At 41.0% G+C, this 17,100-nt stretch overlaps 1 protein-coding gene across 3 annotated transcripts in view; it reads right to left on the reverse strand.

The window, feature by feature from the left end:
- Positions 1–370: 370 nt before the first annotated feature.
- kiaa0930 overlaps positions 371–17,100 on the reverse strand; it is a 70,216-nt gene continuing 53,486 nt past the window's right edge. For 2 of the 3 annotated variants that reach the window (XM_052030566.1, XM_052030568.1), the window contains 4 exons: positions 15,884–15,916; positions 11,074–11,248; positions 5,640–5,795; positions 371–3,754 (listed from right to left, as the gene is read on the reverse strand). In XM_052030566.1, coding sequence (XP_051886526.1) covers positions 3,714–3,754; positions 5,640–5,795; positions 11,074–11,248; positions 15,884–15,916 — 405 coding nt within the window. In that variant the 3' untranslated portion in view covers positions 371–3,713. The remainder of the gene's footprint in view (positions 3,755–5,639; positions 5,796–11,073; positions 11,249–15,883; positions 15,917–17,100) is intronic. The other variant, XM_052030567.1, reaches the window with a different exon arrangement.

Genomic DNA, 17,100 nt, shown 5'->3' on the forward strand with positions numbered 1-17,100 from the left:
TAACATTTTGTTCATATAGGCCTTCATACCAAGCTTAAGTGATGGGGATGCAATGATAAATTTTCTGATACACACTGCCAAGAGCATCAAGGAGTAGGTAGCATTTAATCTCTCTTGGAGACGCGTGGATAGTTTTGATCTTGACCTGCGACATCGCACAAATCGTCAATGCAAATAGATACAAGTAATTGTTACAATTGTTTTTTTAAAAAAAATCACATAAAATGAACCAGCATTTCTGTCCTCCATCTGAAGAAATAAACACACACTCACGATAAGCGTTTCAGCTTCAACTTATCCTTTCTTAATTTGCAAAACAGGTTCCTTTTTGAAAGAAACCATGAATCTCCTTCCCACTCATGACGTAGACTTATCTTTTTATCTTTTATTCTGAACCACTTCAGCATTTGACAAAATAGTAAATGTTAATCTTGTACAACTGAGACAGCCTGTCAATTTCCTGCAAGGGCTCACTTATAGCAACTTATTTGTTAAAGTAGAACCTGTCAGTGTACAGTTGAAAACACAACACCTTCTTTAAAAAAAGACAGTTTGGTTTTGCGAGTGTTGAGGTAAATACAAAAGAGTAAAATAAAATGGCAGAACATGCCCAAATACAAATCACACAGATACTTTGTGTTAAATGTTGTTTGGTAGTGCCTTTCGGAAAACTCCGGTTAAATTCAAAATGTCAGCCTTCGTTGGGGAATAATGATTTTTGGTTAGAATTAATCTTTAATGATCATATTAAACCTGGAAGGGAATACAGGAGCATTGTATAGAAAATGAAGATTTTCCAAGAAAATACTTGGAATACTTGTATTGGGGGGCTTGTGTGCTTAAACCTTGCACAATACAAACCAATAAGATGCTGAAATATTGGAACAAAATGTTTTGAACAATTCTGCTAGTCGTTATTATTTCCTTCAGTTTTTTTTTACATAGTCATACTTTTTCCTTGTGCCAACAATCCAGAGTGGTTTGAACCACAGATTCTTTAGCTGGCCATTTTCTGAGTTCAGAAAATGATGTTTGTGGAATATGTACTGAATTAATCACATCTATCTCTTCACCTCTGTCCCCTACTGTGAGCTATCATCAATCATTACCATTACAGACAGCAGTGCACTAAAGCAAACCAAGGACATAGAATATGATTGGAAGACTGCTCTTACCACAATCAAATGTTGTACTGCTAGAAAATAGGCAATATTGGGGGAAAAAGTGGCTGGTTTTGTCAGTGTGATAACCCCAATAAAAGGCTGTGCTGCAAAACAAATCAGTGACTCGTTCAGCAAAGCATGCAGGGACATCTGTACACAGCAACAAACAGGAAATATGCTTTATCACTGTTCCACGGTGAAGCACAAAATCTACTACAATTTCTGAGCACCAGATTCACAATGGTGAATCACTGACCACCAGAACAATCAATAAATGAAGTTTTAGTTGCATTCCATGGATTCAGATTCCAGATCAGAGCTAAATATATTTACCCTACCATTTTTGTTTAAAATTTAAAAAACCTATAACCACTGAGCTCTCTCCAATAAATATAACAATGAGCCAATGAATTTGGAATTCAGCCATTATATAATGGTGGTTCTGCTCCTCTCCCCTTCTCCAAAGAAAAGCAAATATTTGGACCTCCTGTTCGTTCCACATTATACTAATCCTGTTGCCACTTTTAAAAAAAACATACAAGTGGTAGGTGCTCCAATCACTATTACTGTAATGTCCATTAGCATAAAAGAATAAAGCTTTTAAGCTAACTAAATGAAAATATACAATAAACTCTTTTTAAAAGAGAAATGCACAAAATATCAAAAATTCAAATAGTTGTTTTGGGATAAAGCAACAAATGATGTTATTTATATGTACACTGAATATTCCCTTACAAAATCCTGATTTTTCACACACTTGTGGAAGTTGGTATAGTTTCACTGTAGCTACTCCTGTTGTAGTTGCCTTCATGCCAAATTTTCTATCAGAAGGTCAGAATGGAACAGGTCCAATGTTAGCCGTGTTCATTCTGTTTCCACTTTACGACGGACAGAATGTACACCTGTTCAATTTCAGGGATGCATTCAAATGGTACCAAAAATGAAAGCCATATGTTAAAGTCCATTTGCTAATAAAACTTAAAAGTTAATTTGTTCGTCCAATGACTTCAGTGTTTTATGAAATGGAGATAATGGTTAATAATGTTATTGCACTTTTAATTTTCCTTTTCAAAAAAACCACCATGAAGTCAGAGCCATACCCCTATTCTGTTCCTGGCCTATAATGAAAGCAGCAGAATGCAGGAACTGCAGAAAAGGTGCTACGCAAATATTTTTAACTTATCAGCAAACATAACCAACTCAGGAAAGGAAAGGAGACTAAGCTGGCTCCTGAAAAGAACAGGGAGAGGTCAGAACAAAATCTGCTATCAGTCATGCTTCCTGAATGGTAGAAGTAGTGAAGCTCTAAAATAAAAATGAGACTTGGTACAGAGGATCTGATGAACAATTCATTAAATGGCTGCAGCTTCCTTATTCCAGTTTTGCTTCATCAAGATAAGGACAATTTGAAAGAAATTGCTAAAATCTTTAATCCCCAGCTACATATGTGAAAATAAGCATCAACTGAGGGAAAGGAAGATTCCCTTTTGCCTCACGAAAATTCATTTATGTTTTGGGCCAGTTTGTGTTAAGGGTCTCAACATCCATTACTTAACCACTCTCCAAGGATTGCTACTGGGACAACCTATGGATGCACTGCTGAGCTCCCATACTGAGAGACATCTCATTGTACGCGAGACTGAATTAAAGTCACACCATCTTTGAGAATATGCCAGCAAAATCCTATCTTAAACAGTTATGAATTAGTAAAAGAAACAAAATTTTACCCCTTTGTGTACAAATATTCCTAGAAAAGGGATTTTGCAATAACGTTAATTTATACACAGTTTCTGCAAAACTAGTTCACACCCAAATGTAAGGGTCCAATTAACAACCAACATTCTGACTCCCTGGGGTTTATGAGAACACTCTACATTTCCTAAGCATATGTTTCCCTTTGAATATGATTGCCTTTGACAAGATCAACAAAAGCAGTCTTTTCTTTAAAGAAAAGGGCAGCCACTTCCCCCTCTCCCTAACAAATCCTGTTGATTCATAGACTCTGCAAACGTTGATAACACTGTGTGGTCACAGTGGTTCCATGTCTTTTGTTACCTCTGCCCCAGTTATAAAAAAAATTCAAGTGTTACCCTACGACATCACTGATAGAAGCACATTATTCAAATGGTGATTTGACAAAGGATAGGGTATGGGAAGAAAATTGTCCTCTACCTATTGAACACAGTTCTTTTAAGATTTAATTTAATGTCTTTTGTTTAATATAAATTTCAGCAGATAATTCCCTCTTTGTTTTCCTTTCCTGGTGTTCTTGGTTACAAAGCAGTTGCCTTCAGAGACTATTCATGAAGCATTCTGCATTGGTTATTAATTAAGCAGCAGCTCCTAACTGGACTCTGATCAAAACACAAACACAGTGTGATTGCTAAATGAACACTGGTAACGTCCTGTGGGCAGGTGAAGGAGGCACTTTGATTGGCTGGTATTCTAATAAACTTCCCTTCCATCCCAACACTAGGTGGTAGCGTCGTCAAGAATCCAGTTGCAATGAGGCACTTAGCTGCGAGTTTGTAAGGCAGTGCCTTCTCTCTGCTATGTCATCAGGATTGGTTTCTGGCGGATTTCTAAAATATCTGTTAGAGAGAAAGAAGGAGAGAGAGACCATCAGTGTCATTTGAAAACTCAAGATTAAATCTAAACACTGTAAGGTTTAATTGAGCTCTGTGGTTGCAGGAAGAGTGGCCAGTCAATGATTTCCCATTCCAATTTTCTCATTATCTGGAACAAAGAGATCAGATAGAGAAAATCATGGGAATTGATGGATTGTACATGGAATTACTCCAGAGCACTTAATGAGGACTTACAATTACTGGCTTTTGAAATATAATCCTGTTTTAATTCAGTTAATTTGCTATAAATCACTTTAGATAATAGGTTTGGAGAAAGGCTATGAAATTACCGGGATCTGAGAATCTGATGGCACAACAGGATGTCACTGTTTCCCAGAAAACAAAAACAAAAAAAATGGGATTAGTGTAGATTGGCAAAAAGGTCAGCATGGATATGGAGGGCCGAAGGGCCCATTTCTGAACAACTCTAAAAATTGTACTCTGAAAGTGAAAATAAAGAGAAATGTGTTTGGAGGAATCCAGATATCAAGCTTTATTTCAGTGGGAGTCCTGTTACTTGCAAGACAGAGTGATTCTTTCAAGACCCATTTTCGAACAGTGAGCACCAGGCTTAGTCTAACACTTCTGGACAGTGCGATGGGATTGCTGCAGCATCAAGAGGCATCACCTTATGGTGGTCATGTTAAGCAGAAGCTCCAGCTACCCCTACTGATAACGTAGAAGTAGGCAGGTTTTCCCATGTGTTCTGATTAGTATTTAGCCCTAACCAATGCGACTAAAATAAAATTCTTTCGTTACATTTGGGTACTCTGAGATAACAGAAGATATTATACAAAGACTATATTTTTCTTTAATTATTAATTTTTATAATTTTTTTTGCATTGATATGATGTGGTACGGGGAGGGCATCCTGTTGAAATCCATTCACAAGTGCCACTTCAACACTGGACAAGCTCTGCCTACCATTCCATTCCACATTGTACGGTAGGCTGGTACAATGGCTGGAAGTTGCAGGCTGGCAAAACACATTTAGAAACTCAAAACAGCAGCAAATGTGAAAATGTTGGAAATGAAACTGCCTCGAATACCCAACGATTAGTCAGCAACTGCAAAGAGAACAGAAGGGTCGATATTTTCATGAGGTCCTTCCCAAAACATTGATCCATCTTCTCACAGATGCTGTCTGGTGTATTTCCTGTTTCAGAATCAAAACTCAAGTCTGGGCAAAATTGAACATTTAAAAGAAAACAATCTCGACTTACCAAGATTTATTAATTAATAATGAATTATTTATGGATTGTTGAGTTATAGCATGTAATAATCCATTTACAATTGAAAAGAAAGAATTCAAAGGGGTGACTTAATAAATCAAACTTGAATAATTTGATATTTAAAGAACTTTTCATACTTTCAGACATCTGTGCCTTCAAGGAAAGGTTTACAAAAGGTAAATTAAATTAGTGAACTTGCCAGATTGAATCTAATAGAATTTGAATTAGATTAATATAACATATGGCACCACTTAAGTCCAATGAAAAGCTTTTCATTTTGCAGTCTCTTCTCTGATGCACCAACAAGTTCTCGAAAGATCCCAGCTCAAATCCATGAATCCACATTACATTCCCAAACTTGGGGACCTGGCCTTTAAAGGGAAATAGGAAACTACAACTTTTATATGGGCAAAAGGGTAGCCATGCATTAATTTTAGTTGCATTACAAATATTTTCCTTAATTTAAAAGGAGAAAGACAGCTTTACCCTCCATTTTTCCCCCTTGGTGTCTCTTAATCAATAGTCCATTAATAAAGAATGAGCAATGCATCTCCTTTTGCACTGATATTGTTTTGGGATGTCTACCAAACAGCAGTGAAGCTTGTGATGGAATTTACCTGTTGTAATGCGATGCATTGGTAACGTGACATAGGTGAGGTGTGCATAGAGTAGAAAATTTTCTTCTGTTCGGTTCAGCTTTAGCCAGGACCCAACCAAGGACCTTCCAGTCCCTGACAAAGAGCGAGATCGTAGGTTGGATACACCATGCATGTCTGCAACAAAAAGAGATCAGGTTATGGGGTAGTGGTTTTGAAATGTAGACAGATATTGTATCGATCAGCATTTGAAAGTGTGGAGGTGGGGGGGGGGGGGGGTTGGAAACACAAAAATGATGAAACTCAGCAATGTAGAATACTCCAAAGGTAATCAGAGCAATGGTTTTCAGTACCCGTGTGTAGTGAATCACCCTGCTGGGCTAGGATGAGAAAGCTGCTAATGAGGTTGTTCCTACATCTTCAACTAGCAGTTTTAAGGAAAGGATTTTATAAATCATTAACAGATGCTTTGCAATGGATTTAAGGTGTTCATCCCACTATGTGCCTTGGCAACCAACTTTAACAATGTTGGAGACACTGCAGCATTACTATATATATATATATATATATATATATATATATATATATGAGAGAGAGAGAGAGAGAGAGAGAGAGTGACAGAGAGAGAGTGACAGAGAGAGATAGAGAGAGTGTGACACAGAGAGAGTGACAGAGAGAGAGAGTGACACAGAGAGAGTGACAGAGAGAGAGAGAGTGACAGAGAGAGAGAGTGACAGAGAGAGAGAGTGACAGAGAGAGAGAGAGTGACAGAGAGTGACAGAGAGACTATTTCAAAAGCTACAAGCCCAGGAAAATGATAGCAATGGTCTGTGGAAGTGGGAGGGGGGAAAAGGGTGCATATGGAGCTTATGATAAAGGAACAGAAAGTTGGAGGAGGGTGTAGAGAAAGAGATTCTAATACTAGAACAGGACCTTTAAAATTAGAGACACTGTGAGACTAGAAGTTAATGTAGGACAGTGTAGAAATGTTTAGGCAAGCACAATAATACAGCATGTTACAAACTCAAAATATGCTGAAGGTGCTAATAAAAGCAATGCTGCAAATACTGAGCAGCCTTGACCACATTGCAAAGAGAGATTTACCAATACCATTTATCTTCCTCTAGACCCAACCTTTCTCTAACCAGGTACGGCAACACACTGGTTAAGGTACTGAACTGCTATCCAGAAGCCAAAGAAACCAGCTTGAACTCCAACAGAGCAGATAGTGAGTTTAAAGCCAAGTGATTAAAACTGGAACATAAAACTAGTAAAGCTGACAACCTGTGTAGTAAAAGGCTTAATTCACCAATGGCATTGGTGAAGGGAAATTTCCTGTCCTTACCTGGTCTGGCTTATAGGCCATTCCAAACCCATGGCGATGTGGTCACCTCTTAAATACCCCCTGAAATGTCATAGCAAGCCACTCTATTCAGGGGGTGATTAAGGATGGATAACAAATATTGGCCTTACTGGCAGTGTCCACATCTCCTGAGCAAACAAATAAGAATTGCTCATCACCCTCTTTTGCCTTTCTCTTTCATGCCTTTTGTCATTTAACTCTCCTTCCCTGTCACCCTATCACAAACCTTACCTTTTGTTCTTTCAATTCCTCTGCTCTTTATCTGCATTTTAGAACTTGTTTTTCTCTTTGACTGCTGAGACGAAACATTTATTGGCCTGCCTGGTCTTTATTGTCTGTTCTTTATCAATGCAGGATAGGATAAAGGCTTCACAGCCTTGTACAAGACCATGTTTTTTTTAAAATGGAGGATCGGAGGAGGAATTGGTGAAGGGATTTCAGCCAAGTATGCACCTGATTAATTAAAATGGTGACAGAGACATGAACAAAGGTGTTAGTGGCAGATGGCCTGAGGCAGCAGAGCAGAGAGACATTCCACAAGTAAAAGTAGATCTCTGTGATGGAGAGGGTATTAATTCAGAAGCTCAGAACTGGTTGGACAGAGCTCCAAGGATTGTAAAGTCTGGTTCAGCTCAAGACAGTGGCAACAAAGGGAAATGGCGTTGAGAATAATGATATGATGTTTGTGGCAAGGGTTGAAAGCGGTAACTTTTATTTCCTAATGCTTAGCTCGAATGGATCCCGTAAGTGTCAGAAAAACAGATCAATCCAACAGAGCCTATAGAGAGGTCGAAAGAAGTGCAAGGGAGGTTGAACTAGGTGTCAGACAGAGACACAAGAGACTGCAGATGTTGGCATCTGGAACATAATCTGCTGGAGGAACTCAGTGGGTCGAACAGCATCAGTGGGGGTGGGGGAAGACTCGGTGAAAGATATCCTTTGGTCTGCCAGAAACTTGTTGGTCTCCCAGCACTGCGAGATGTCCGTACGGGAATGCTGCCGACTGGCACATTCCAGGCCGCAGGAGTACGTGCTGAGGGACGCACGGAAGCTGGGTGCGGCCAACGCAAAGGCTTGGTGGGCAAGGACGACAGTTTAGGGTTCTTCTGCCACTGGAGAGGGAGGGGCGGGGTCAGGTGAGGAAGCCCCTTAAATATTGTAAATACGGGATTGGGGTATCACCCCAAGGAGCCACACAAGTGGCAACAGTGCTGTGGGTTTTTTTAATATAAAAAGGTAACCTCTTTGCAGACTGTGGGTTTGTGAGGAGGGTGCGGTGAAAGATGCAAGGGTCCTTGTCATGTTTCATCCCCAGCAGCTGTGTAACAGAGGATTCTCTGATCTACGGGCTGTTCCCAGGGACGCACACAGAGACGGACATCAACTGCTGCTGGAAGGTCATCAACTCTGTGAAAAACGCCCTTTGGTCTGCCAAGAAACTTGTTGGTCTCCCAGCACTGCGAGATGTCCGTACGGGAATGCTGCCGACTGGCACATTCCAGGCTGCAGGAGTACGTGCTGAGGGACGCACGGAAGCTGGGTGCGGCCAGCGCGAGGGCTCGGTGGGGAAGGACTACAGTTTAGGGTTCTTCTGCCACTGAAGAGGGAGGGGTGGGGTCAGGTGAGGAAGCCCCTTAAATGGGATTGGGGTAGCATCCCAGGGAGCCACACGAGTGGCATCGGTGCTGTTGTTTTTTTTAAATACAAAAAGAAAGGAATTGTCAACATTTTGGGTCCTGATTCAGAGTTTTGATCCAGAACATCAACAATTCCTCGCCCCCTCCACAGATGCTAAATCAACCCACTGCGTTCCTCCAGCAGATCGTTTGTTGGACTAGGTGTTGTCAACTGCCCTTTAAAATAATGTGGCAAGCTAGATACTTCAGGAAGGCAGTGGGGAATGGGCAATGGATGCTGACCTTGCTAGTGATCTCCGCGTCTATGATCAAGTAAGGAAATAAAAGAAACCTAGAAATGTAGGAGTTGGCCTCTCAGTTCGAGCCTGCTCCACCATTCAACGTGATCATGGCTGATCATCCAAATTCAGTACACTGTTCTTGTTTGCTCCCCACATCCCTTGATCTCTATATAGCCTTTAGAACTATATCCAACTCCTCCTTGAATATGAAGGAGTTAGATGTGGTCTGTTAATGTTGGGGCAGGTCATCCACGTGCGTGATGTCCCTTGTGGAGTAACATTTGCGGGTTGGAGTCACAGCTGACCCAGACTGGACCAGAGTGGCAAGTTTCCCTCCCTAAAGGGCAGGTGATCCAGAAGGGGTTATGCGACAATTTGGTAACTTTATAGTAACAGTAATGGTGACCATCTTTTATCCCAGATTTACTTCATTTACTAAATCAAAAATTTTCTAGCACCCTGATCCATAGTCCAGGCCAACAACTAGCCTGGTAACATAACTGCTTCCACTGCGTCCTGTATTCCATTCACAGATGTGTTTTGTGACTTATTTCTATGGCACAAGTGGGACAAAGCAGTGTGCCTAAACCTTACCTCAGGGTCTGGGAGGCAAGTACGGAGGAACAAAATATCAAAGACCTGGTTGCAGTAATACAATGTGACCATTTGGATTTTTTTTAAAAAAACAAACATTTTTCCCACACCCAAGGGTAGCACAGTGATGCAGCTGCTGCTTCACAGCTCCATGGAGCCCGGTTAAATCCTGACCTCCCCGATCTCCCTATTGTGACTTTGAATGAGCCACATGGAGATTGGAGCTGTAGCTGTGAAAGGTCTTTACTCAACGTGAGAAGGCAGCATTCTGGAAGAAACTCTCTGAACTCAAAAGTTCACTCAGGCTTTATACTCTTTAAGCACAAAGATAACAGGAAGTTATTAAATACAGTGTCAATAGTCACAATTACTGTTTACTTCAACATTCTAGGTGCAGACATATGGCTCCATAAAATACTTACAGTGAGAGCACATCTCAACTGACAAGATAACTTCTGCATATTCAAACACCTTTGCTGGGAATCCAGACATCCAAAACAGCCTTCTTGTACCAAAGCATCGAGACAGCTCTCTGCAGACAATGGTGTGTATTCATGCAGCTATCCTCGTCTTAGATTGAAGACTGGTTCTCGTTTGTACTAACTGGCTGATAAGCCCATCCCATAACTCCTGAAAGATGTCCCATACTCAACAATCCCTAACACTTCCTGTGACCATGTGAGTTTCCCCCCAGGGGCTCCAGTTTCTCCCAGGTTCCAAAGATGTGCTGGTATGTTAATTGGCTCCTGCAAATTATCCCTCAGTGCAGATAAGAAATCAAAAGAATTAAAAGAGGATTGGGAATGCAAGAGGATAAGTTACAGGCTATTGGAAAATAAGGAGAAGGGGAAATAACACCCATGGTATTGCTCTGTTGAGAGCTGGCATGGATTAGATGGGCAGAATAGCCTCCTGTGTTGCAGGAAGCAAAGCCACATTGTGGGTGCACAGGCAATGTCTTTCTCCCTTAAACAGACATCCCCACAGTCAGTTAATGCAGTAATTCTCCAACCCCAGCCCAAAATATTTAAATCTGCAGGCAAAGGGCAGTTGTACTGATTACCAACCAACAGAATTCCTAGTTGCTCCATATCAAAACTGATAAACTTAATGAATTTAACCCTAATTCCTGTCATTTCATTCTTTGAATGAGAACGATTAAAGTTGAATCAAGAAATCAACATTCTCAGTTTCTTCCTCTGAGTAGCAATTAGATTAAAATTATGAACCTTGCCCTACTTGGAGTGGTTCTGGTTTATTTTGTTGCCTAAATGTTGCTGCAAGACAAAACAGAACTTGGTCAAAGGAAATGTCTGTGTGTTGCAACTTTTCTGCCATATTATTTTGTTGTTGGTTGAAATCTTGTCCCAAGACCCTGCCAGAGCAAGGGAAAGGCTGGATTTTATTAGCCTACCTAACCATTGGGAACATGTGAATAATCAACATAATAACCTCCTCAATCTACCGGTGTAGGACAATGCACATCAGGACACAACTAAAGATCAATTCAATACTGGATGCATTGTCTATAGCAAGCACGAGAAGCTACTTAGAAACTATACAAAAAGTGCAAGACACACCTTCTGAGTCTCCGTTGTCTGAGCCATGTCTGAAGAACTCCTCACTGTCATTGGCTGAATGAGATTTCTTCATTTCTGCCATTCTATTTTTAGGTGTTTTTCTGCGTAATGAAGGCGAGAAAAAGGACGGTCTGTTGTTGCGTTCAGGGGTTGGAGGGGTGCTGAAGGAAGTCACCTGAAAATGAACCCCAAAAAATTGTTGTTTCCCAAATAACACTGGACAACAGATGTACAGAAATTAGGAAATTGTACGAGACAAAGCTGACTCTGGGACTAATTTCTACTGAAATAAAAAGCCAAGGAGATTTAACGGAAACAATTTATTCTGTTGGGATTTAGTTCTGAGGGGTGTTCTATATAAAATGGCCTCTGAAGGCAGTGTGAAAAGAAATTGGCATAACTTTCTTATGCAGAGGGTTGCTGAAAGTGGGTTTGCCTTGTTAAAGGGACTGGTTGAAATGTCGGTGTTGCACCCTTTAGTGTGAAAATGGATATTCATTTGTTACAAGAAAATTTCAGGGTTACATGGAGAGAGCTGGGCAATGGGTCTCATTATGAATTGTGCAATTACTGAGACAAAGATGAAACAATTATGTTCCCATTTTTTCCTCCTCATCTTGTCAACAGCACTGGATAATTAAGCCCTAACCAAAGTAAGCTCTGCTTTGGAGAATAGAAAAAAGTGGAAGAAAATGTAAAAAACCAACAATAAATAAAGTAATTTTTAAAATTAACTTTGAATTGCTACCCAATATTGCTTACAGTGCTGATTCAATAGCAACCCCAGCCCGCACAACACAGGGCTTTCTCTTTCCTCTGAATTCTTCTATTTCCAATAGGCCACTGCAGAATTTCCATATGGAACATCCATACATCTGCAAGTGTCAGAATGGGAATTGGAGAATACATTTCCCCAGGCATCTCAGATGACAAATGGCACTGCTCACCATTTCCACACTCCTGACGCTGGTCTTGGTGCCCTGGCCTCCAGCTAGACAGGAGCTGCATCTACAGGAGCAGGCTTTCCTCGAGAAAACCGCCAGCCTGACACACAGCCCACCTGCATCATCATCATAACCAACACGTGAGCAGTGGCTCTGAAGGTCATCCTCCTCAATGCGTTTGGTGTTGGGAGCAGCAACAAGATATGTAAACAGCATTTTTTAACCTGAGCAAGGCCCCCAAGAACAATAGTCGTGCCTTTGTTAGATGGCAAGATTTCCCAGAGCACCAGAAGTTATACGTGCTGCATGGGTCAGTCATGCTGCCTTCATCCATCAGCTGGGTCCACTCACTCAAACGTCCAGCTCATTTGTGGCCAGCAGCATTGTAGCACATGGTGTTGGTTTACCTTTAGTGCACTGAGTTTTGAAAGCACCCTTCTCTTTGGGTTGATGGTGTGGTCCTTAGAGTCTCTAGAACGAGGGAGAAGAGGAAAAGGGCACTAGGATTTAAATGTCAGCTCAAAGCTGTCAACAAATGGATTGCAGTGCTGGCACTCAAATGCTGCAGACATTTAAATCCTAGTGCCCTTTTCCTCTCCTCCCTCCCGCAGAGGCAAGAGCCCGTCTGCGCTTTGCAAATGAAGCTGACCTCACGTCTCAGGTCAGCAAAGAGTGCAACTACTTCAGAAACTGAAAGGAAGACCAATGGGGTGTTTAGTCTTCACTGTGTTCTGTAGTTAAAAGAATAGAACACAAGAACATTTCAAAATCTGTATTCCCAATCCACTCCTGGTCAGATATCAAGGCAGCAGAGGAAATAGTGACACATGTGTGTTCCCTCTCAATGCACCCCATTAGGCCCAGAAGTGGCGAGTGACACCACACTATTATCTGGTAGACCACAAAGATCCACAAGGCAGTTTGTTTGCCCCCCCCCCCCCCAATAAATTGCTATCTATTAAATCAGAAGCATATTCTCCTTGCAAATAAAGGGAATGAGCTAATTAAATCAATCAACGTTCAGTAAACAGAAGGCTTTGAGCAGTCTGGGAGTTAATATTCACTGCACGGATCAGTTTATGGAAGACCATTTATCTCAGCTCAGCTGAAATCTGACAAATATAAATAAATGTCTTCAGCTTTGGGATTGCACTACACAGTCCATGCAATGGATTTGATCGAAATCAAAGGGAAACATTAAGGGAACTATTCTGGCTCTACTCGAGTCAACAAACCCAAGCACCTGCTGCTTTTGCTCCGACGCCAACTGCAAACGAACCAGAGCAATGCTAACTCTTTAATTAACTGACAGAGGTATTTGTCAGATCTCTGCACACAGCTCAGTTATACTGCAGTCTTAATCACAGCGTCATAAGGCAGAGTTCATTACAATGCAGTACATAACTCCTGTCTTGCAGCAAAAGTAATGACCTTTACAAATCTTGGTGCTTCAGGAGAAAGTGAGAGTGAGTGAGCAAAGGAAAGGAAGACTAGGTGGGAGAGGAGAGTAGAAAGCATTTTAAATATCCTGCTCACATTAACAGTAGCTTTGCATTGCACAGAGCAAGTTGAAATAAAGCAGATTAAATTCAGACACTGCTAACAGGATGGATGCCCATTTTCAATGTCAACTGCGCATGAAAGGGCTACAAGAAATTTGTTTGACCAACTTGAACGTAAGATCTAAAGAATTCCTGTCAACACCTTAAAACCTGCCATTACTCCATAATAATTGACGCTGAACAGTTTATTATAAAACCATAAAATGTTTATTAATCTATACAAATAATAAGAGCCAAAGGAATTACTCTCCTGGGGAATCAAACAGCTTTAATAACTGACTAACCAAATCATGAGCCTTCAACATAACCACTCAATATAAAAACAGTTCATCAAGTATCACAAATTTAAATGGTTCTGTGGTTTGATCAACTGAAGCCTGATTTTGGATCCAAGCTTCTGAAAAGGCCAAGTGTGCATGCAATGCCATGGCTATCGATTCCCACACTATAGTGTGGAGAAAGCTCAGCCACTTGGACGAATGTGGATTGATCAGAGAAAGCCAGCATGGATCAGCTAAAGGCAAGTTGTTTCTAACTAAACCAATGAAGTAGCAGAGAGGGCTGATGAGGGAATTGCAGTTCATGTGATTATATGCAAGCTTCCAAACGGCACAATCTGGGGGTGCACATAAACTGTCTTGTCATCAAGATTGAGGGCCATGGAATAAATGGAGCTGTAGCAACACACATGGAAAATTGGTTAGTAACAGGAAATCTGGAGGAGTGGTGAAAGGTTGTTTTTCTCACTGGAGAGATATGTGCAGTGGGGTTCCCCAGGGTTTGGTATTGGGACCACCGCTTTCCTCAATACTTGGGGTATTGAGGAAAGGGTTTGGACTTGGGGGTACATGTCATAATTTCCAGATGTGCATGTGACACAAAACTCAGATGTAGAGCTGTTAGGAGGATAGTAATAAACTTCAAGGGATTCACACACACTGGTATAGGTGTGTATGAATGGGTGGATAGGTGGAAGGTAAAATGCTGAAATGTGAAGTGTTACATTTTGGTAGGAAGAATGGGAAGAGGTAACATTAACCTGAGGGCACAATTCTAAAAGGGGTACAAGAACAGAGAGATCTCAGGTATCTGTACATAGTTAATTACAAGAGGCAGGGCACAGTGAGAAAGTATATAGGGTCCTGGCAATTTACACAGAGGCAGAGAGTACAAGAACAAGTCAGTCAGGATGGTTTGGCAAGTGCAATACTGGGTCCAGTCCTGGGCACCAACTCTGGCGAAAAATGTGAAGGCTTTGGGAAGGATGCAGAAGAGATTTTCCAAAATGATTCTGGTGCTGAGCAACTTTAGTTATGTGTATATTGTGCAGAAGCTGGGGTTGTTCTCCTTGCAGTAGAGGAGGTCGATGGAAGATCTAATAGGAGGTAGTTAAAAATCACAAAGGGTACAGGCAGAGCAGGTAGAGAGAGACTTTCCATTGGTGAAGGCATCAAGATTAGAGGATAAAATAAAAGGTGATTGGCAAAAGGACAAAAGATCGCGTGAGGATCTCTTTATATATATAAAAAAAATCACAGCATGTAGTTAGGGTCTGGAATGCACTGTGTGGGTAGTGGTGGAGGTAGATTCAATTATAGTTTTCAAAAAGAGGGTGGGTAAGTAATAAAAGGAAATATTTATCAGGAGAGGGACTAATTGGATCGCTCTAACATAGAGCTATAATAATTCTATGATTAAAACTGGATGACGGGTATTCAAGTTTAAAAGCGCCTGGTGCAAAAAACAAAGTCATCTTGCTGACATCACACACCTGAGAAGGTTTACTCTCAGGTACGTAGAGAAAGTCTCAGACAGTGGATTTATTAGATATAAACTCGAAAGCCTTACCTTTCAGTTCATTAAAACAGGTCCTATTTATACTTGAGAATCAGTGCCATTTCATTCACTGCCTTTGAACTGACTGAAATAAATTGTACTAATAATACCAGAAGCTAAATAACAATGACTGTTGTGGGGAAGGCAGGGAAAGAAAACCAGCAATGACATACAGACAGTCACTTTGTCAGGAGCAGGTAGGCATGCGGGTCCCTCTTAAATGAATGAAACTTAATGGTTGCAAATCAAGGGCCAAATATTACTAGCAGCCTGGTGTAGCTTTCACACTTCTGTGAACAGTGCAAACCCAAATTACCATCACAAGCACATGCAATTCTAGATATTGCCACAAGGTTACATGAATGGCCCAGTCCCAATCATCAGGCAGATTTTAGAATCAAACTTTATGTTTAAAATAAAAGGCACAACACAGCAAACAACACAGACCAGTGGGTGTGGTCAACCTACCCAAAATGCACTGCAGGAAGGAGAAGCATCGCCCTGGTGATGAGAAATTGCAATCTTGTAAGTTGGATGATGTTACGAGCATGGGGAAAGCTATCATTGAACTCCTTGGAAAACTACTAACATTAATTTTTAAGAAGATACATTTCCACAAATGAAACAAACAGAGGTGTTGGGGGAAATAAAAGGCAGTGTCTTTGGGAAAGCATTTGCACACTTTTTATAAGATTTATTTTAAAAGGTCCACCATTCTCCCCAAGACCTCTCCCAACATCTCTTGTCCTCCCCTGCATGTGCCAAATTAATGCCATCAAACAGGCATCAGCTCTCACCCAAAGTGGATCTACGTTTGTGATCCTTAACTGCTTAAACTGAGCTTGGGGAAGTAAGTGACAGAATGAAATTAATCCTATCTTCTAGCAGAGACCTCAGCAGGTAATCAAATATCAATCTAGAGCAGGAATTTCAATTGACTTTTCTCTGTCCTGGGGATAAAGTTAACTGTAGCATCCCAATTGTTGTCCTGGAAACAATAATAATAGAACAAAACTTACAGTGTAGATCAGTCAAAAATCACAGTGCCACGGTTTATCCATTTATTTTATTCATGCAGAGTGATGCAATTAAAACACAGGGATCCATTTATAAACCAAATCTGGTGAATGCATTTTGTTCAGAATACAGAGTGTACAAGAAAGGCCACTGATGAGTATATATTAAACAGTTGTAGTGGGGCTGGAATGAAAAGGCATCAGCCATTTTATCCTGTTTCGCATATATTCGATATCTGTACATGAGAAGTTATCCATTTGAGGTACCAGGGAACATTGGAGGATGACCCTCTGCTCTACCCTCTCTGCTACGCACCGACGCCTTTTGGCCCCCTCTCTCTCCCACAGCTCCGGGCCTCGCTCTCCAAGATGTGCCCGAGACCGTTATTTTTCATCGTTCTTCCAGCATCCACATCACCTCCCTGACCAAGCCCAGGAACTGGCTGGTCACAACACCACAAGCCACACCAGGGCAGGGCTTCCAATTTGCATCTTCCCCCAACTCCAACTACGGAATAAAATGGGCTTTGCACTAAAGCAACCATTTAATCTTCACACTTAATCACTTTAACAACAATGAAACTAGGGAGGATTCTGTTTAAAAAAGGCTCTTTTGCACCTCATTGTCAATTGATCAATTGAATGGAAATCTTCATCAAAAGCGCTGTA

This window comes from Pristis pectinata, chromosome 15 (genome assembly GCF_009764475.1).
Source record: "Pristis pectinata isolate sPriPec2 chromosome 15, sPriPec2.1.pri, whole genome shotgun sequence".
Classification (NCBI taxonomy): domain Eukaryota; kingdom Metazoa; phylum Chordata; class Chondrichthyes; order Rhinopristiformes; family Pristidae; genus Pristis; species Pristis pectinata.